Source organism: Ictidomys tridecemlineatus, chromosome 3, assembly GCF_052094955.1.
Source record: "Ictidomys tridecemlineatus isolate mIctTri1 chromosome 3, mIctTri1.hap1, whole genome shotgun sequence".
Classification (NCBI taxonomy): Eukaryota; Metazoa; Chordata; class Mammalia; order Rodentia; family Sciuridae; genus Ictidomys; species Ictidomys tridecemlineatus.
In genome coordinates, this window is record NC_135479.1 from 126,705,387 (window position 1) to 126,728,557 (window position 23,171).

At 34.7% G+C, this 23,171-nt stretch overlaps 1 protein-coding gene and 1 non-coding gene across 2 annotated transcripts in view; both read right to left on the bottom strand.

Annotated features, from left to right (window-relative positions):
* Positions 1-23,171, bottom strand: part of Mccc1 (methylcrotonyl-CoA carboxylase subunit 1) — a 59,211-nt gene that overhangs the window by 21,509 nt on the left and 14,531 nt on the right. Inside the window, exons 5-10 of the mRNA XM_005330253.3 lie at positions 18,033-18,154; positions 17,483-17,630; positions 17,271-17,392; positions 8,478-8,589; positions 7,110-7,191; positions 5,224-5,351 (exon numbers count right to left, since the gene is read on the bottom strand). Coding sequence (XP_005330310.2) covers positions 5,224-5,351; positions 7,110-7,191; positions 8,478-8,589; positions 17,271-17,392; positions 17,483-17,630; positions 18,033-18,154 — 714 coding nt within the window. The remainder of the gene's footprint in view (positions 1-5,223; positions 5,352-7,109; positions 7,192-8,477; positions 8,590-17,270; positions 17,393-17,482; positions 17,631-18,032; positions 18,155-23,171) is intronic.
* Positions 6,912-6,984, bottom strand: Trnam-cau (transfer RNA methionine (anticodon CAU)). Its single transcript has one exon. It is a non-coding gene; the product is annotated as a tRNA-Met (tRNA).

Genomic DNA, 23,171 nt, shown 5'->3' on the forward strand with positions numbered 1-23,171 from the left:
AGCTACAACCCAAGCTCCAACACCATGGGCCTTAAGCTTACTAAGTTTATGTGTGATAACAGATTATAAACAGGATCATCATTATTATTTATTACTACTATAATTATTACTATTTTGGCTCTTACGTACAAAAACAATGAATTTCTCTCGTCAACTAGTACAACTTGGAAAAGGCTAATGGAGGATATTTGGTCACTTTCTCTCTTTACTTTCTTCTTCGAGTGTTTCCTCAAGATGAGAAAATGACAACCTGAGGAAGCAATACAGATACAGGAGAAAAGATTCTAAGTAACTTAGCATAATCCTGAACTAAACAGGTAAGCTTAAAATAGAAGCAAATGTTTCATCTCTTTGAACCTATAAATCAGTAACCACAGTTGTTTAGAACAACAACAATAAAAAGGAACTGAGTGCCTTTATGGTACAGCATTTCAACTCTTATCGCTTGGGTTCAAACTTTGCCTCTATACTCATTGTGACCTGGGCATGTTTTTTGTCCCAATATTCCAGATGTGGAATACCTTTTAAGACCTTAAATTGAGCAACAAATATACCACTTACCAATGGTAACTTTGAAATAATTATTATGTTTGTAGAGTCCTATTCTTTTGAGGAAAGTAATAGATAATGAGGAGAGGGTTTGAAATATTTTAAAATTCTTTGTGAAAATGGCATAAATTTTACTGCAGAAGTTACTTTTACTAAACGCTCAACTGGACAAAATAGTACATATATAACTGATAATGTAATATAAGAAATTCACACATGAAAGTATTTTATGGAACTAGGTTGTGATTCTATTTCAAGAAATGCATTGTATTCCAAACTATAAATGTTCAAAAGCAGCTGTCCTATAAACAGGACACAGGAACAATGTATACTCTTAGTAATATACTGTGCAATATATTGCTTCATGACAAACTCTAATATGTTGCTACTTGTGGTAATTTTGTTGACAAATTGTGACCTGTGTTTCCCTACTCTACAGAATATATTAGAGCCAGGTGCAGTGGCATACTCCTATAATCCCAGCAGTTTAAGAGGCTGAGGCAGGAGGATCTCAAGTTCAAAGCCAGCCTCAGCCACTTAGGGAGGCCCTAAGCAACAGGTCCTGTCTCAAAATAAGAAATAGAGGCTGAAGATGTGGCTCAATGGGTAATCACCCTGGGTTCAATCCCTGTACAAAAGGAAAAAAAAAAAAAGAATGTATTAGGGAAAACACTGATTCTGAAAGCTTGAGGAAAATAAGGAATTCTTTTATAGTATTCTAGCCTGGAGGAGATTTTTGAAGAAATATTAATACTTGAAATAGACGATGCATATTATTCTGCAGAAAGTAAGCATGAATTTGAAGTACTTAGCTAGATGAGTTAAATACTTTTAGGAATTATTATGTTTTCGTAATAAAAGTATCATAAGCTGCCCTCCATAAGAAACTACTGGTCAAATGATGAAGATTTGGGTATGTCTAGTATCAAAATGCAATGTCAAGAAATTATTTCCTGGAGCTGAAAAGTATCATATATTTTTGCAACAATAACAAATGACAATATTGAAGATAAATGTTTTCAAATTCATCTTCTAATAAAGATGACTCAAAAGTCATGCATGACATTCAGTTTCTTTGAAGAATGTTTGACAGTGGTAAAAATGATTATCAGATCTTATGGACACAATTCACTGAAACAATTTATAAGAGGTTAAGTCCATAAGATTTGGTTACACATTCTGAGCACAGTGAGGAATATGGAGATACTGCTATAACTTTGTGTTTAACTTTAACTTGGAAAAAGTTCTCAAGAAGGACCCAATGGTGGTCTTCTGCTTGGGAGTAAGGTAGTTCTATAAATGTTAGAAGTGATAAAGAACCCAATCATGCTTTTTTTTCCTTGACAATTTATTCAGTCAGTATGACTGGTTTGTATACCTTTGAAATACTGGTTTCCACCAGGGGAGATGGCATATGCCTGTAATCCCAGCAGCTCAGGAGGCTGAGGCAGGAAGATCGTGAGTTCAAAACCAACCTCAGCAATTTAGTGAGGCCCTAAGCAACTCAGTGACATCCTGTCTCTAAATAAAAATACAAAAATGGGCTTGGGATGTGGTTCAGTGATTGAGTGCCCTAGGTTCAATCCCTGTTCCCCAACCCACACCCCCGCCTAAAAAAAAAAAAAAAAGAATTGGATTCTAAGTTAGAAGCACCATGAGGAAAAACAAGTCAGTGGGTCATATGATTACAGATTTGATACTAATAACGAAATTCTCATTGCAAAATGGTTAGATAATAAAAATGTCATTCTTGGACCAACTATGACCAGATGAAACTACTTGGCAAAGTTCAATAGTGGAAATAAAAAAGAAAGAGTAGAGCCAGTGTGCCTCAAACAAAGGCAGTAGGCACCTGTAACAATCTCAGTGGTTATGCTATGGACAAACTTGATTGGTTGGTTTCCAAATATTCCACTTCTATTAGAGGTAAAAAATGGTTTTGGCCTTTGTTCACTCGAGTAATTGATATGTGAATCATAAATGCATGGATTATTCACAGGATTGTGAACAAAGATGAAGAAAGAACTCATAAATTTGTTGGATTTCAAAAGAGACATCTGCTTAGCATACTGAAAGGATGCAATGAGAAACCATCATGAGGAAGAGACTGTTATACTCCTAGACCTATTAGTGTCCAAGATGATATCCTATCAGTTGACAAGAGCAGCTGTATTACTCTCAAATGGCAAGAAAAATGATGATACCAAAATGTAATGTAACCCTTTGTTTGAAGTATTTGTTCCTTTCCACCAAAATTAATTGTTTAAGACGTCATAAAAATTGCTTCTTTGTAGTGTATTATTTGTAATGTATAATTTTGTAATGTATTATTTGCCAAATGTCCTATTCATAAGATGGCTTATATATGTAAAAGATACTATATTGTCCCAGTGTCCTACATGTAGGAAAATGTATATTTTTGTTCTTTGTGATAATAAAGGCTATATAAGCCCTAGACTATGATTTCCAAGCCATTTTAATGCACCTTTGTCAATGTTGTTAAAATATTTGCAGATTTGAAAACTTGGGACTTAATGGGTTAAGCTCTCCATGCTTCAGAGAAAAATGTATGGTATACAGCAAGTACTATGTGTTAGCTGGTATTATTTCATTTCTACCTTTTAATGAAATTCTCTTTAACATTTTAATAAAAAGTTCTATGTGGTTTTTTTCTTTGTTTGTTTTTTAAACTTTTTAAAACATTCTTTTTTAGTTGTAATTGGACACAATGTCTTTATTTTATTTATTTTTTATGGTGCTGAGGATTGAACCCAGTGCTAGGCAAGTGCTCTACCACTGAGCCATAATCCCAGCCCTATGGCTATTATAATTTCTTAAGTTTCAGAAATAATGCTTATTTCCCTGATATCCAAAAGCTTTCTGCTTCCCTAATCCTTAGAAAACTTTATCCTCTATGATTTCAAAGATCTAGACTTTCTTGGTTATTGCTTTAAAGAAAAATATCCCTCCATTTCCTTGAATTTGGGAAACATAAGTACTCTTGCCAGAAATTTTCTAATTCACTAGTTTTTCCTGATGTTCACTAACACTTACTAGCCTGATGTATCTTTTTTTTTTCATTAGTTCTCAAGGCTAAACAGGCCTAGAAGAATCTTTTGGTTCCTTAAAACCACCAATCATCCCCAAGGAACCAGCAAAAGGAACATCATATTATTGTCCACAGGAACCCTGAAAAGACAAAATTATCAAAATAATCAAGACTTCAACATCACAGCACGTGAAAACATAATTTCGATTCAGTACATACAAAGAACAAAGAATCATACAGGAGTTGAGAATATTGATAGTACTTAAAGTTTGGGAGGCTAGGGGCTGGGGTTGTAGCTCAGTGGTAGAATACTTGCCTAGCAAGTGTGAGGCACTGGGTTTGATTCTCAGCACCATATATAAATAAATGAACAAAATAAAGGTCCATTAATGTCTAATAAAAAATTTTTTGGGAAGGCTAGGGCTGGGGATGTAATTTAGTTGTACAGTGTTTGTCTAGCATGTGTGAGTCCCTGAGTTCAATCCCCAGCATTGCAAAAAACAAACAAATATATTCCTTCATATTAAAAAAGGAGGAATGAGGTAAAATAAACTGAAGAGAACAAAACAGACTAAACTATTATTATTAACATTTGAAGGATATGCTTTAGGGAACTTGGGTTTATACTAATGTTTCTCAAACAATCCACAGTAAAAGAATAGTTATGGGTGTATTTTTCTTTTTCTTTCTTTTCCAATTTATTTATTTATTTATTTATTTATTTATAAATGGTGCTAAGGATCGAACCCAGTGCCTCACGCATTCGAGGCAAGTGCTCAACCACTGAGCTACAACCCCAGCCTCTTTTCTTTTAAATATTTTTTAGTTGTAAATGGACCAATAACTTTATTTATTTATTTTTATGTGGTGCTAAGGATCTAACCCAGTGCCTCATGCATAATGAGGCAATTGCTCTACCACTGAGCTACAACCCCAGGCTTGTATTTCTTTTTGTATAATATAGAAGACACATCCTACCAATGTCAAATGCTTTAAAAGTTTCCAAACATTAACTCTGAATAACAATTATGAATGAACATTTACTCAAGGGCTTGGAACAGTTTATAAATCAAGACTTTATGTGGATCATTCTATTGGTCTAGATCATTCCCTGGGCTCTTCATTCCCAACTCTGCCTTAAATTCATTTCATCTTGGCTAGCATCTGTCCTGCCTCTAAAATCGAATGATGGTATGGCCCAGAATGCTTGGCCTTAGATAGACCACAAAGCTTTCACCTTGAGACCATGTGTTCATCACAAGTCTAAGTAATGAACCTAAACTGCTGGCTTGCCTGGTGCCTAAGTGGAATTAGAAACTGGAGTCCCTATAGTGCCAACAGTGTCATAGCATCAACTATAACTTCACTTTTTACCTCTTATTTTCCTGTCTTTATCACAACCACCAGAAAGTGAACCCTGTCCAAAGTGATGCCTCTTTTCAGAGGCCAGAGACTTATCTTTATTTACTACTACTATTATTTTATTATTATTATTATTTATTATTATAATATATGTGTTGCCAGGGGTCAAGTCCTGGGCTTCATGCATGCTAGACAGATGTTCTACCACTGAATGGCATGCTCGCTCCTTCAAGACTAATCTTCAATAGAAAAAATATTCTCACCCTAAGCTGCCACTCCACCAAGTCAGTTCCTGTGATCATCTCTGTAACAGGATGTTCCACTTGAAGCCTTGTATTCATCTCCATGAAGTAGAAATTGTGCTTTGAGTCCATAATAAACTCCACAGTGCCTAGAAGATAAAAAATCAGTAGCATATCAAGATCTTCCATGATGTAGCAAATCAAGTTCTATGGATGTCTCCATTTAATGGTAAACATTTTGCAGCAGCAAATGAATGTCAGTTAAAATAGGGAGCTGCATAAGATTTAGCAATGGAAAAGTATATTTGGGGCTGTGCCTAAATTATGAATCAGTTTCAACTGTTGTAGTGAGAGCATGATTGGACCATGTATTACTGCACTAGAGGACCAAGATCCTCAGAGCCTCATGGCAGGACATCCCACCTCATTCCAACTCTGGAGAAAAACACATTTTTTTCTCCTGATTGTGGAAGTTACTTGGAAGTTTCCTTTTGCAGATGACACACTGAAAGGTGGTCTAGCAACTAAGCCATATATTAATGTTTTATCTATTAGCACTCCCCCCCTTTTTTTTCCCTGCCGTGTTGGGGATCAAATCCAGGGCCTCAAACATGCTAGGCAAGCTTCCCTTATATTTATTAAGGTGATATTTTAAACAACAAACTTTATTTTAAGTGTAGGAATATATGAGGACTCTGTGAATTTCTATTCAATTTTGCTGTGAACTTAAACTGCTCTAAAGGGTTGGGGAATGTAGCTCAGCCTAGCATGCATGAGGCCTTGGATTAAATCCATAGCAATGCAATAATGAAAAAAACAAAACAAAACAATAACAACCCCAAACCAAAAAATTACTCTAAGTTTATTTTTAAAAGAAGAAAAAATGGCACCAGGTATGGTGGCATGAGCCTGTAATCCCAGCGCCTTGGGAGGCTGAGACAGGAGGATCTTGGATTCAAAGCCAGCTTCAGCAATGGCAAGGCACTAAGCAACACAGTGAGACCCTGTCTCTAAATAAAATACAAAATAGGGCTGGCGATATGGTTCAGTGGTCAAGTGGCCCTGAGTTCAATCCCCAGCACCCCCCCACACCTCCCCTCCAAAAAAGAGCAAAAAAACGAAGTCAGTAATTTCATTTAAAAATAGACTAGAGGTCTGGGGCTGTGGCTCAGCGGTAGTGCACTTCCTGATATGTGTGAGACTGCGTTTGGTTCTCAGCAACACATATAAACAAACAAATAAATAAATAAAGATCTATCAACAAGTAAAAAAAATATTAAAAAAACAATAGAAGGGGCTGGAGATGTGGCTCAACTGGTAGCGCGCTCGCCTGGCGTGCGTGCGGCTCGGGTTCGATCCTCAGCACCACATACCAACAAAGATGTTGTGTCCACCGAGAACTAAAAAAAATAAATATTAAAAAAAAAAAAAACAATAGAATAGAAGGGCTGGGGTGTGGTTCAGTGGTACAGCACTTGCCTAGCACATGTGATGCACTGGGTTTTATCCTCAACACCACATAAAAATAAAAAATAAATAAAGATATATAAAAACAATTAAAAAATAGAACAGAAAATATCAAAACTTACCATATATAATCAGGACAAAAAATGATTAGTGAAATGTTTGTTTCAAATATATGTATTCAATCACAATCATCTATGTGTGCACACTGGGTCTCAATTTAAAAATTTTTTTTTTTTTTTTTTTGGTGGTGCTGGGGATTGAACCCAGGGCTTTTTGCATATGAGGCAAACACCCTACCAACTGAGCTATGTCCCCAGCCCTAAAGTATATTTCTTACTGTGGATATTGTCAAAGAAGCTTGAAACCACTGATTTAAATATTATGTTTCTTTTTCCTTCTGATACAAAGATAAATTACTTTTGACTCTTTGATTAACATACCTGCTCCAACATAATTTACAGCTTTAGCAGCTCTGACTGCAGCTTCTCCAAGTTTTTGTCTTACTTCAGGTTTAATACCAGGCTATGAAAAAAATATTTTAAAAATATATTCTTTAGTACCTTTACTTACTAGAAGTTCCACTAAAATGTAGTATTATATTTTAGGTGTAGTATTATATTTTTATCTTTATCTTTTTAATAACTATATTAAAAAGATAAAGATAAAAAGCTAATGTTATATACTTCCTCAAGAAACACTGTACCAGTTTAACTGTCATTATACAAAAAGTTAATAGTTCTGCTTGTGATTTCTATGAATCTCAGGTATTACTCAGCATATTTGCTTACCTTTATGCCTTGCATGTAGAGAATAACTTTTATAACTACATGAAAAATTTTAAGTATTAATATGAAAACTTTCAATGACCCTCATATGACTTCAGAATGACAGAGTAATCTGAATCATGTGCCAAATGATTTCTTGAAATAAAAGGAAACCTTAAAATTCCAAACTAATAAACAAGGTTCACAAAATGAAATATATTATCAGTAACTAAGCAAAGTTTTTTTAACATTTTAAAACAGTGCTCTGTAGGTATACATTTAAGCAATCACTGCTTTACTGAAATTATTGATGACATATACTTCAAATGGTATAATATACTCTGCAACAGAAATTACATTGATTAACTAGAAATCTCACATTCCTGACTTTTGGAAATACATATTGAAAAACAAAACAAAACAAAACAAACAAATAAAAACAACAAGAACAAAGAAATGTATCTAACCCAAGGCAGCAGCAGGACAAAAACAAATATAAATCCAAAAGTACATGATCCTCACAGTTGGTCTTAACCCAAACAACAACCTAAAACCATTAAGAACAAGACTTGGAGAGATGTGAAAAAAAATTAATTTTAGGGAGCAAAGGAGTTGGCCCTCTTTCCTCCTCTTTATGGTAGGAAGATGGCTAATATATCTTAGGAACATCCAAAATAGTTGCTAAAAATGTTCTCTATAAAAAACACATTCAATTAACCAGACCTTTCCATTCTATTGCTGTAATCTAGTTAATTACAATTTAAAATGTGCTCTGAAACCTCACTATTTAGCTCACTCTAAGTCAGATACTTGGATCAGAGTAGATTTTCCCAGATTCCACCTAGAAGGAACATGGCCCATTGTATGTAGCCCAGGTCACTAATGCCCTCTTCAATAGCAGTGAGACCCTATCATTACATCATGCTGAGAAGCTGTCATCCAGCAGGACTTGGTGGGGTAGGAGTCACTAGCTTCACAGATTTCTGGTGTAAAGTAAGATTTACATTATGGAGAAGCTTACTAATTTCCTTTCAACATCCTTACCGCTGGGGCCTCCTCAATGATCTTCTGATGTCGTCTCTGCACACTACAGTCTCTTTCAAACAAGTACACTGCATTGCCATGGTGATCTCCAAATACCTGGACTTCTACATGCCTATTTGAAAGCAAACACACACGTACTTTAAGGGTGAAAATATTACATTAATTAACACTGTTGGCCACAGAGACCAGGATTCCTTGATTTTTACTTTCTTTAAGAAAAAGTTAATTTTTGACCTTAGAACAGAGGTTATCGATTTATAAACAGAATTACAATCTCAAGAAAATCAATGAAAAAGTTGCCAATTGCATGATAAACACTTAAGAGAAAATATTTACATATTTTACATATGTAAAAATATTTACATATATGAAATGACTGGCAAATAAGGAAAAGACTAAAAATAGAAGAGATTAAAAATAAGGGTGAATCACAAAATGTACAAATTGTCAAGGAAGAGACTGACAAATTTGGATATGTTAAAAATCACAAACTATTCATATTTCATATGTCTTCAGAAGACCATGGAACCTTTTAATGACTAGCTCTTATGGTCAGAATTTATAAACTATGGAAAACCGAAGTAAAAATGGCTCAACCACAAAAGCTTTAAGAACTAAGTGAAATGATAAATAAATAAGTATAGATCATTAGTATTTTAAGAATATAGTATGGACTGGAAATATAGTTCAGGAGAAGAGCATGTGCTTAGCATGAGCAAGGGCCTGGGTTTAATCTCCATAGCCTTCCCCTGCAACACACACAAAAGCACTTGAATGTTGAGAATAAAATAGTAAAATTAAGATAAATTATATTAAGAGTGAATGTATGCAGTACTTTTGAAAATAAGGTTAAGGCAGGCCATTTGGTGATCAGCAGGTTTGTTTTGACATGCTCATACAAGAGTTCAGCTCACATCTGCATCACCATAATATGGAAATGAGTGGTTGGCAATTTTTTCCCCTCAACTTTTTGAAATAAGAGTTCACAAACATAGGAAAAATTAAGCCAGGAAGTCTTGTAAATGTAGCACAAGTCATTTCTATTCATTTTCGTTCACTTCGTGAAGCACCTCATTTTACCACTTGAAACAATTCATTGTCTTCATATATTATCTTTCGTGAATATTCCATTTTAAAAATTTCCAACTCATCTAATATATTCTCTTGACAAAATACTTGGAGCTAATTAAAAAAAAAATCTTGCTTTGTTAACCATTTTCTCTTCATTTCATTTATCCAGAAGCTAAAATCATCAAACACATTGTTGTTCTTGCTATTATTATTATTAATATTTTTGTGTGGTACTGGGGATGGAACCTAGGGTCTTATGTGTGCTAAGTAGGTGCTCTACAACTGAGCCACATCCCCAGTCCCCTTGCAGTAATCAGTTAGGTCAATTTATTTATTTATTTAATTTTTTTTTTTTTAAAGAGAGAGAGAGAGAGAGAGAGAATTTTTAATATTTATTTATTTTTTTTTAGTTCTCGGTGGACACAACATCTTTGTTGGTATGTGGTGCTGAGGATCGAACCCGGGCCGCACGCATGCCAGGCGAGCGCTACCACTTGAGCCACATCCCCAGCCCCAGTTAGATCAATTTAGAATAAGAAAAAAAAAGAGATTTTATCATCACTCACTCCTTTTCTAATTCTCTTCCTTTCTTATGTAGACCTGAGTTTCTGATCTTTATTATTTTCCTTCTCTTTGAAAAGCTTCTATTAACAACTCTTGCAAGGCAGTTCTTCTCACCAGAAATTCCCTCAACTTCAGTTTCTCTTACAAAGACTTTATTCAGCCTTCACATTTAAAGGATGATTTTGCTGGATACAGAAGCTAGGTGGGTTTTCTATTTTTTCTTTTAACACTTCCTATTTCATTCTACTTTCTTCTTGCTTACAAGGTTTTTGATGAGATTGCTTAGCCTTGATCTTTCATAGGTAATGTGCCCCCATCCCCCATAACTTTCTTCTATTTGTTTTTCATTTTCTGAAGTTTGAATATCAAATTTGGTGTCCTCTTCTAAGCTTGCTGGTTTTATAGTTTGGTGTTTGTCATTAATTTTGGAAAATTCTTGGCTGTTATTACTGAAGTAATATCTGAAGATATTTTTTCCTGCTCCTCTTTCTCTTTTCCTCGTGATATTCAAACAATATGTTTTACTTTAAAAAACTCTCACAGTTCTTGGATATTTCATTTTTTTTTCATTCTTATTTCTCTTTCCATTTCAGTTTGGGAAGTTTCCATTGATATAAGTTCATGATCACTGATACTTTCCTTGGGTATTCCCAGTCGAGGCTACTAATTAACCCATCAAATGATTGCATTTCTAGGATAGTGTTTTTGATTTCTACCATTAAAAAAATTTTTTTAGCACTTTCATCTGTCTGCTTACCTAATCCATCTGTCTTTGTGTGTGCACACGTGTGTGTATGTATGTGTATGTGTATGTGTGTGTGTGAGTGTGTGTGAATGTGTGAGTATGTAGTACTGGGGATAAAATCCAGGGCCTCATACATACTAGGCAAGCACTCTACCACAGAGCTACAACTCCAGCCCTACCCATCTGTTCTTGAATGTTGTCTGCTTGTTCCATTAAAGCTTTTATATATTAATCAGTTATTTAAAATTCCCTATCTGATCTTTCTAAATTTATGTCATTCCCAGTCTTGTTCTGATGCTTCCTTTGTTTTTTTTCAGACTGAACTTTTTCTGTCCCTTAGCATGTCTTGTAATTTTATTTGTTAAAAGTAGGACATGACAAAATGACCATACTACCCAAAGCTCTATACAGATTTAGTGCAGTTCCAATCAAAATCCCAATGGCATTCCTCATAGCAATAGAAAACACAGTCATGAAATTCATCTGTAAAAATAAGAGACCCAGAATAGCTAAAGCAATCCTTAGCAAGAAGAGTGAAACAGGTGTCATCACTAAAACAGACCTTAAACTATACTACAGAGCAACAGTAACAAAAAGAGTAGGTATTGACACCAAAATAGACTGGTAGATCAATGGTACAGAATAGAGGACACAGAGACTAACCCACATAATTAATATAGTTATATTAGACAAAGGCGCCAAAAACATACATTGGAGAAAAGATAGCTTATTCAACAAACGGTGCTGGAAAACTGAAAATCCATATGTAAAAAAATGAAATTAAACCCCTATCTCTCACTTTGCACAAAACTCAACTCAAACTAGATCAAGGACCTAGGAATTAATCCAGAGACACTGCGTCTAACAGAAGAAAAAGTAGGCCCAAATCTCCATTATGTCAGATTAAGCTCTGACTTCCTTAATAAGACTCCTATAGCGCAAGAATTAAAATCAAGAATCAATAAATGGGATGGACTCAAACTAAAAAGCTTCTTCTCAGAAAACAAAAACAAACAATCAGTGAGGTGAGTAGAGAGCCTACATCTTAGGAGCAAATTTATACCACTCGCACATCAGATAGAGCACTAATCTCTAGAATATATAAAGAACTCAAAAAAGCTAAACCCCCCAAAACAAATAACCCAATCAATAAATGGACCAAGGATATGAACAGACACTTCTCAGAAGATGACATACAATCAATTAACAACAACTATATGAAAAAATGTTCATCATCTCTAGCAATTTCAGAATGCAAATCAAAACTACTCTAAGATTTCATCTCACTCCAGTCAGAATGGCAGCTATTAAGAATATAAACAACAATAAGTATTGGCAAGGATGTGGGGAAAAAGGTACACTCATATGCTGCTGGTGGGGCTGCAAAATGGTATAGCCAATATGGAAAGCAGTATGGAGATTTCTTGGAAAACTGGGACTGGAACAACCATTTGACTCAGCTATCCCTCTCCTTGGTCTATACCCAAAGGACTTAAAAACAGCATACTCCAGGGACACAGCCACATCAATGTTTACAGCAGCACAATTTACAATAGCTAAACTGTGGAACCAACCTAGATGCCCTTCAGTAAAAGATTGGATAAAGAAAATGTTGTATATATACACAATGGAATATTACTCAGCAATAAAAGAGAATAAAATCATGGCATTTGCAGGTAAATGGATGGAGTTAGTTGGAGAATAAAATGCTAAACGAAGTTAGACAATCCCAAAAAACCAAGGGCCGAATGTTTTCTCTGATATAAGGAGGCTAATTCATAGTAGGGTTGGGAGGGGGAGCATGGGAGGATTAGATGAACTCTATATAGGGCAAAGGGAGGGAGGGGGTATGGGGGTAGAAAAGATGGAGGAATGAGATGGACATCATTACCCTAAGTACATGAAAACACAAAAGTGGTGAATATACTTTATATACAACCAGAGATATGAAAAATTGTGCTCTACATATGTAATATAAATTGTAATGCATTCTGCTGTCATATATAACAAATTTGAATTAAAAAAAAATAGTAGGGACATGAGGGCTGATGTAGCTCAGTTGGAAGAGTGCTTGCCTCACATGCACAAGGACCTCGGTTCAATCCCCAGCATCACACACACTAAATAAATAAAGTAGAACATGATATATCAGGTAATAATATCTGAGGTAAAGAGAACTTCAGTGACGTCTTCCACTAAAATGGTTAGGAAGTAGGCTGTGTTAACGTTTCTAGTGGCTGTAGATTATACCAGAAGTTTCAGTTCTTCTAGTGTTCTTGTTTCATTTTTTTTTTCCTTTACTGTTTTTGGCAAACCCCAAACCTTCTTAATTAGAGCCTGCATTTTATAGCTCCTTCAATTATAATTTACTGTTACTGTCCTGGAGCCCTGGTGACATGTGTCTTAGTCTGTTCTGGCTGCTCTAACAAAATATCTTAGACTACGCAATTTATAAATAGCAGAAATGTATTTCTTACAGTTCTAGAGGAGAGAAAATCCAAGATTGATGTGCTAGCAGATTCAGTGTCTGGTGAGGGCCTCTTCCTCATAAATGGTGACTTGTTACAGTGTCCTCATATGGCAGAAGAGAGAAGAGGCAAATGGTTTCTCTCAAGCCTTCTAGAAGGGCAATAATTCCTTCATGGGATAATCACCTTCCAGAGTCCACAGGTCTGAACACCATCACTTTGGGAGTCAGGTTTCAACATAAAAATTTTTGAGGGACATAAACATTCAGACCATAGCAATGTGGTAGTAGGGTGTGGGGGAGGAAAAACAATCTATAAATCTTATGATGAGATGGTCTTTTAGTGGGCCTGTGTTTGTGTTGAGACTTTCCGAACTGTTTCTTAGCCTTTTAAAAATTTTCTCCCCTTATGTGAAACAGAAGGGCTAGAGGAGTTAGAGCTGACTAGCTGTCATTCCCCCAGGCCAGAAGAGGCTCTGGCAACATTTTCCTGGGAGTTAGGAATCCTTTTGTTGGGAAGAACAGAATGCCCTGAGTCTATTTCAAAATAGTTAGTTTCCCTCTTCCCACTGTCCCAAATCATAAGGAAATTTTCCTTGGATTTTCACTGTGAGAATTTAATGGAGTTCTAGGAGTTAAAGTGGAATATTCCATGAAAGTGGAATAGAACCTGAATCTCTGCCCCACAGGGTCTCTCTCTTTCAGGCTAGTCCACACTCAGCCTCCAGCCATTTGGCAAAATTCCCATTATGTGTTGAGCTCCAGAAGCTTTTGCTTCAAGGTTGATCTCAGCTGTGCTGCACTGAATTCACAGCCTGTCCAGATTTCAGAGTGTTGGGGTGCTCCGTGGCATCTATTCTCTAGTGGTCTAAATGTTGTTTATCCCTAGTTTTGCTCAGTTTTTCCCTTGCTTTCTGGATGGAAGCAATGACCTCTAAGCTCTTTACATTTTGGAGCTGAACCATTTGTCAATTTCCAATTGTAAATGCTACACTTCCACTGATTCTCCCTCATCTTTTAGCTGTTACAGGGAAGGAAACACTATAGCAGGAACTCCAGGCCATGAGGGAACACACAGGGGCCATACAAGGGACACACAACAGCTCTTTTCTGCATTGTCAGAAGATGGAAACACCTTATCTTTGGCTACTTAATATATAAAGGAAGCTCAAGAAAGATTGGGTTCTTGGGCTGGGGTTGTGGCTCAGTGGTAGAGTGCTCGACTACCATGTATGAGGCACTGGGTACGATCCTCAGAACCACATAAATGTGAAATAAAGATATTGTGTCCACCTAAAACTAAAAAAGAAATATTAAAAAGAAAGAAAGAAAGATTGGGTTCTCTGTTATGATTTCTGTAGTCACCCAATCATTTGTTTTTCCTTTTTCTGATGGACCATTTTCTGTGTTGCTTTATATACTTGGTGGTTCTGGAACATAGTGTTTAGAAGTAGTTGAGAACCAGGAGGTGCATTAAATTCCAATGGCTCCAATTCAGCCACTGTTGAGTCTGGCTGATTCTATCAGGAGTGCCTTGAAATTTGAAATTTTAATTTTCATATATATATATATATATATATATATTTTTTAAAGAATTTAACTTATTTATTTGTTTTTATGTGGTGCTGAGGATCAAACCCAGTTCCTCACCCATGCTAGGTAAGGACTCTACCACTGAGCTATGACCCCAGCCCCTCTTATTTATATTTTTAATCCACCATTTTAAATTTGAATTGAATGCAAATTGAGGAATAAATGTGATTTTTTTTAAATTTTTTTTTTTTTTTTACCTGAGACTTGAATTCAGGGACACTCGACCACAGAGTCACATCCCCAGCTCTATTTTGTATTTTATTTAGAGACAGTCTCATTGAGTTGCTTAGTGCCTCACTTTTGCTGAGGCTAGCTTTGAACTCACAATCCTCCTGCCTCAGCCTCCCAAGCCACTGGAATTACAGGAGTGAGCCATTGTGTCCGGCTAGAAATGTGATTTTTTTCCCCCTTAAAATATATACTTTTATACTTTCAAAATATACTTTGAAGATGGTTTCCTATCCCAGTCTCTCAATAAGCTTCACAGTTCTGATGACACTTTTCTCAGGTGTCAGCATCACTCTGATCAGCTTTAGGCACTCTGTTAGTTCAATAGGTAATTATTTAGCAGTATATATATATATATATATATATATATATATATATATATATATATATATATATATAGTATGATTATAATATTCCATTGTTACTGCTACAAATTACAGAACAGAAAAGCTTATATTTATATTAGGAAAATAAGATTATAAGGTATTTGTTTATCTCCTCTATTTTCTAGAAGTTTTAAAAATGTATTCATATTACTTCTATATTTAAAAAACATAAAACAATAACTATTATGTGGAACGTAGTATGCCAAGCAACATGCACAAGAAAATAAAATGCTATATATCACCATGTTGTTCATTCCCAGGAATTTTCAAGCTACTGGGAGAATAAATTATAATGTGAGGCATTGTATGGCTAAGATTCCACAAGTAAAGAATTTACATCTTCAAGAAAAAAAATAATGTAGGCATTGAGTTATAGTTATTGAGATAGAGAGTTCATGCTTCTATAACTCTTAACTCAAGAGCATGCTAATTTGGATGGCTAACCTGTTCCTTGCAGAAGGAAACTTTTAATTTACCTTAGGACCTCCTTCTTTTTTGCCTTATTTCCTACCAAGAAGTGGCATATGCTGAGATCTCCTATTTTTTTTTTAACTATCAAACGATAATTAAATTTCATTTACAGTGTTGTGCTCAGGTATAGTTCCATGTTTTACAGAGCCTGAAACAAAAATAATTTGGGGCCCTCTTTCAGAAAAAGAAGGTAAAATGACAAATCCATAATTAGGTAGGGAGTCCTGGAAGAGGCTCATCCAAAAGAAGAATCTAAAACTTCAAGTTCATTAACTTAAAGGTAATTCTCTTTCTGGTCATGGCTTCCAAATGTATTATTCTTTTCATTCCACTTGCAGGTCATATATATTTTTAAAAATTGCCATAAAAATATATTAAACAGAAAACTTATTTTATCTGATTTTAAATAACAGACATAAAAACAGAATTTCAGCCAGGTGTAGTGGCACATGCCTATAACCCAACCAACTTGGGAAGCTGAGTCAGGAGGATTGCAAGTTTGAGGCCAGCCTCAGCATCTTATTGAGGCTGTCATTAGAATTAAACAAACAGCAAATACTTAGTATATATAAAATACTTAAAATCTGGCACATGGTAAATACCATATAAATGTTAGCTGCTAGCATTATTATTAACTTAACATAGTTCAATCTGGAAAACTGTCTCTACCTCAACTGATGCTCATAAAGTTCTATAAATATAGCTTAATCTATTACAATAATTTTTTAATAATAAAAAACTCTAAATTCTACCACTAAGAAAAATACTGAATGAATTACTGATATATCAATATCATATAACCATTAAGCCACCATTAAAAAGAATGAGGTGATATACATTTAATGACATGGAAAGAGGCCTATAATGTGTTAGTATATGATATGATATAATATTACTTTATATAATATTACACAAGATTTTGTTCATTATTCTTTGTATGTATTTTTTTTCTGCATATATATGATAAGTTCTACTCAGTGGTTACGTCAGAGTTGGGACTGGAGAACTTCCTGGACTCATTTACTATTATAATTTCATATATTACAGAATGTATTAACTTTATAATTTATTTTATTTTTTAGTTTTTTTTAAAAGATGGGCACAATATCTTTAGTTATTTTATTTATTTTTACGTGATGCTCAGGATTGAACAAACCCAGTGCGTTACATGTGTGAGGCAAGCGCTCTGCCACTGGACTATAACCCTAGCCCCTTAATTTTACAATTTAATTAAAAAAATCTGAGTCAGAAAAAAAAGCTCAGCCCACCTTGGCGTGTCCACAAACTTCTCAATCAGCATAGCGTCATCATTAAAAGACTTGTTAGCTTCTCTTCGCGCTGATTCTAACTGCTCCTGAAATTCTTTTTCTGATCTAATGATCCTCATGCCCTAAGAAAGGAAAAGATGGCTATGACTCTGACATAAATTAAACAAAGAAGACTATCCTGAAATGGCAAAGACATGCATCCACAGCCTTACTTTTCCTCCTCCTCCACGGACAGCTTTAACCATGACGGGATAACCAATTCTCTCAGCGTGTTCTTTCAGGCACTGGTCAGACTGGTCCTCACCATGATAACCTTCCACAATAGGCACTCCGGCAGCAGCCATTATGGATTTGGATGTGCTTTAGAGTAAGAACACCAAGATACCCCAATTCTATAAATCTTTCATAAAAACCACAAATATTATAATGGAATTCTTTTAAAAAAGCATGCTATAGGTAAAGGAAGGACTACAGTGTGAGAAAACAAACATTGATACATAAACTAAAATGCCTATGAGTTACATTTCCTCATTTTGTGTAGTAGCTTATCACACCTTATTTTTGTTCAAAAAACTAATTAATATATTGTTTAGAAACAGTGATTACTTGAATATTTCTGTAACTCAATGTAATTTTCTTACATTTTGGATAAATTATTTATGACTATGACAAAAAAGTGTATAATTAAAACACCAATTATAGGTAAAGGAAACTTTCAATTGAACTTTCTATGGTTATATTTAAAAATATATCAATTTGTACCTTTTTATACCCATGTCTCTAATTGCAGATGAAGGAGGACCGATAAAAATAATTCCTTCTTGCTTACAAAGTTCAGCAAATTCCACGTTTTCAGAAAGAAAACCATATCCTGGATGGATAGCCTAGAAGTGAGAAATAAAATGACAAACCTGTTAGTTCTCAATTAGCAAAGCTTTGATGCAGGTGAAGCTATGCTTCTCTAGGGAGGCTTCTCCATACACTGCCACAGGCACATTATGGTCTCTATCAAAATCTGCTTCCCAAGAGATGTCTGGAACATACAAACTTAGTTCAGAAGCCTCAAATAAGCCATAAGAATCTACTTTGTGTGTGTGTGTGTGTGTGTGTGTGTGTGTGTGTGTGTGTGTGTGAGGGAGGACTCAAAACAGGGTCTGCATACCAAGCAAATGAAATTACCTCTAAGCTACATCCCCAGTTCTTATCATTTTAAAAAAGTGTAGTAATATATACATAACTTAAAATTTTCCACTTTTAATCACTTTTTTAAGTACAGGATTCAGTGGCATATATTCACAATGTCTTACAAACATCAACATCCATCTCCAGAATGTCTTCATGATTATAAACAAAATTTCCATTCCCTTCACCCCACAGGTCCCTGGTAAATTCTATTTTACTTTCTGTCTATGAGTTTGTCTAGTCTATGTACCTTGCTTAAATGGAATTGTATGATATTTGTCCCTCTGGGTCTGACTTACTTCATTTACCATAATGTTTTCAAAGTTCATCCATATTGTAGCATGTATCAGAATTTTATTCTTTTTAATAATAATTTTATTCTTTTTAATAATATTGCACTGTATGTATATTCCACATTTTGCTTACCCATTCATCTGTTGATGGATATGTGGGTTACTTCTGCCTTTTGGCTATTGTGAATAATGCTGTTATAAGCATTGGTATATAAGTATCTGTTTGAGTCTCTGCTTTTAATTCTTTTAGGTTTATACCTAGAAGTGGGATTTCTAGATCAGATGGCACAGAAGAATCTATATTTTAACTAAAAAAAATACTGCTATTAGGGCCGATCTGATGGCACAAGCCTGTAACCCCAGCAATTTGGAAGGTCTCAAAATAAAACATAAAAAGAACTAGGGATGTTAACTAGTAAACAGTGGTAAAGTGGTAAAGTGCCCCTAGGTTCAATCTCCCATATTGCAGAAAAAAGAAAAAAGAATAATACTAATTGAGAAGAATGTCAAGAAGCACAGGGTGAGAGGCTTTTGTTTACTTTGTCTCTGTGTACAATTGCCCTAGAATTGAAACTACAATATCCAAAAGCTAGAAAGAGTGCGCTAGACATTAATACCTCATAATCCTCAGGTTACTATCTGTCAATGTTATCTTTCTGAAATATGCTAAAAAGCAAGCAAAAAGTCAGGTAGTAGAGTGTTTATGTATGTTAGTGAAAGAGGAATCCCTCAGACTTTAGTCTACTTACTTCTAATTTACTAAGAATTTTATTAGGTTTACTTGTCTGGCTTTCTAGCAGATAGAAAGGAAAATCAGTAACTGACAATAGCAAGATTTCTAAGAGTAAACACGTTGACAGCAAACAGAGGAAACAAAAGTCAGCCAAAAGGAAGAGGCGTGGGTGATTTAATAAAGGATGAAGCAACTCTCTCCAACATCAGTGGCCAGGGCATATTTGTTTTTCAAAAGTAATAAGGATGTATCGTAATTATAGTCAAGAGAATGCAAAAAGAAAAACAAACAGCTTAGCCAACCCGATTTCAAAATAGGTATGTACAAAGAGCATTTCAAATTAAAGGGGTAAGTCCAGTTGCCTGGAAAATTCATACAAATAGAATAACCCACATCCTCTAGCAGCAAACAGCAAAATCTAGTTACTGATAATGTTGGATGGTCACATTTTACAGACAGTTTAGAGTCTCAAAAATTCAATTTTAGTGTTCAAGTGCTCTACCACTAAGCTACAACCCCAGCCCGGTTGTTTTGGTTTTTGATTTATAATACATAACATTCACCTACTTATAGGTTGATGAATTTGGTAAATTTATACAACTGTGCAACTGTCACTATAATCTAGTTTTAGAATTCTTTCATCATTTGAAAACACCCCCACATGCCCAAATACAGTCAATCCCTGTTCTAAGGACCCAAGCAACCACTCTCTTGCCTTCTGTTTCTGTAATTTTATATGCAAATTTTTTATATGTAAAAAAATTTTATATAAAGACATAGTTTCATGTATGTCTGGATTTTTTTTTTTTTGTACCAGGGATTGAACCCAGGGGCATTTAACCACTGAGCCACATCCCTAGCTCTTTTTTATATTTTATTTAAAGATAGGGTCTCATTAAGTTGCTTAGTGCTTCACAAAATTGCGGAGGCTGGCTTTGAATTCACTATCCTGCCTCAGCGTCTTGAGCAGAGTGTTGGGATTACAGGTGTGCACCACCACCAGACTGTGTCATTATTTCATATAGCATTATTTCATATTGTCGTATGTGTCAGTAGCTCATTCCTTTTTATAGTATAGATTCTACTGCATTAATATATCATATTATTTATTTGGATATTTTTCCAGTTTGGGGTTATTATGAATAATGTTGCTATAAATATACCTATATAAGTTTTTGCAGGCATTTTTTTTCATTTCTTTTGGGTAAATATTCATGAGTACAATTGTTGGGTCATCTATAGTAATTATATAGTTAACTTCTTTTTAAAAAATATTTGTTTTTAATTGTAGTTGAACACAATACTTTTATTTTATTTTTTTTATGTGGTGCTGAGGATTGAACCCAGGGCCTTAGACTTGTTAGGCGGGCACTCTAGACCTGAGCCATAATTCCAGCCCCTAGTTAACTTTTTAAAAAAATAATTTTTAGTTGTATATAGACACAGTACCTTTATTTTATTTATTTATTTTTATGTGGTGCTGAGGATCGAACACAATCCTCATATATGCTAGCCAAGTTCTCTATTGTCGAGCTACAGCCCTAGCCCTGTATTTAACTTTTAAAGAAACAGCCAAAGCAGTTGTACTATTTTTGTACTATTTTTGTATTCACTAGCAATGTAGGATGATTCCAAGTTTTTCCACATCCTTACCAACACATTATACTGTCAATCTTTTTTGGTGTTAGCCATTCTAGTGGATATGTAGTGGTACAACAGTTTAAAAAATTCATTTTAATTTGTTTTAATTAGTTATAGGAAAGCAGTATGGATGTTCCTCAGAAAACTTGAAATGGAACCACCATTTGACCCAGCTATCCCACTCTTTGTTTATACCCAAAGGACGTAAAATCAACATACTACAGTTACACAGCCAATCAATGTTTATAGCAGCTCAATTCACAATAGCTAAACTATGAACCAAGCTAGATGTCCTTCAACAGATAATGGATAAAGAAAATGCTGTACTGTACTTTTTAAACCATTATTATTAATATATAACTCATATGCCATAAAACTCAACCAATCCAATAATTTTAGTATCTTCACAGAATTGTGCAATCATCACTGTAATCTAAGATATTGAGTAAAATCAAATTATGCAAACTTTCACCAACTCAGAAAATAAAACCCCATGCCTTTCAGCAGCCTTCCCTCCCAGTTGTAGGCTACCACTAATCTCCCTATGTCTATAAATTTGATTAATCATGGACATTTCATATAAGTGGAATCACAAAATTCACACAGTCTTTTGTGACTGCCTTCATTTATTGAACATAATGTTTCCAAAGTTCATTCTGTTTTTTTTTTTTTTGGTACCAAGAATTAAACTCTGGGGCACTTAACCACTGAGGCACATCCCCAGCCCTTTTTTTGTATTTTCTTTGGAGATAGGGTCTCATTGAGTTTCTTAGCACCTCACTAAGTTGCTAAGGCTGGCTTTGAACTGGCTATTCTCCTGCCTCTGCCTCCAGAGCCACTGGGATTACAGACATATACTACTGTGCCCAGTGGTTCATTCATTTCTTGGTATGTATCAGTACTTCATTTTTTATTACCAGATAATATTCTATAGTATATCACATTATATTTATCCATCCTGAAATTGATGGATATTTGGGTTGTTTTCACTTTTTGGCTTTTGTGAGTAATGTTGCTATGAATATTCATGTTGAAGTTTTTGTATGCATGTATGTTTTCATTTCTTTTGAATATATACCTAAGAAGTGGAGTTACTGTTCCATATGTTAACTCTTTAAGTTTCTGAGGAACAGCAAAATTGTTTTCCAAAGTGCCTGTGCCAGTTTACACTTCCACAGGTAATATATGAGGGTTCCAATTTCTCTACATCCTTACCAACACTTGTTATTATCTGTCCTTTGTATCATAGCATCCTAATGAATATGAAGTGATATTTTATTGTCATTGGATTTAGCTATACTAGCTAAAACAATTTTGAAAAGATTAACAAGTTTATAACAATCAAAAGCAAAACTGCAATCAAGATAGAGTGGTATTAGTATTAGGATAAATATAAAGGTCAGTGGAGCAGAATAGACTGTCCAAAATTAAACAAACATACATATACATATACACACATACATATACTAATAGCTAATATTTTAAGCATCTTTTAATGGTTTGTGGGACATTTTACTTAAGTATTTATTCAAATACTTTTCCCATTAAAAAAAATTTGGGTTGCTTCATTATATATATAACTGCTCTTTATATATTCAAGCCTTTTATTGAATACATGTTTTGAACATAGTTCTTCCAATCAGAACATTGTTTTTATGTTTTTAAATGGTTTCCCTGAAGAGCAAAAGTTTTATATTTTAAAGGACATATATTTTGGAGGTGCTTGGGATCCACCCTAGAGCCTCATGTATACCAGACAAGTGTTCTACCACTGAGCTACAGCCCTAGCACTCAAATTTTAAATTTTGAAGATAACCATTTTATCACTTTTTTCTTTTATGGATCTTGCTCATAGTAGCCTAAGAAATTTTTACTTAACCCAAGGCCTCAAAGGTTTTCTCCTAGAAGTGTTTTTTAGTTTTAGCTCTAACATTTAGGTCCATAAAACATTTCAAGTTAATTTTTTGTTTGTGTGAGACAAGGCTCTAAGATCCAGACTTTAGGTTCACCTTTTTTTGCAAACAGATATTCATATATATATATATATATATA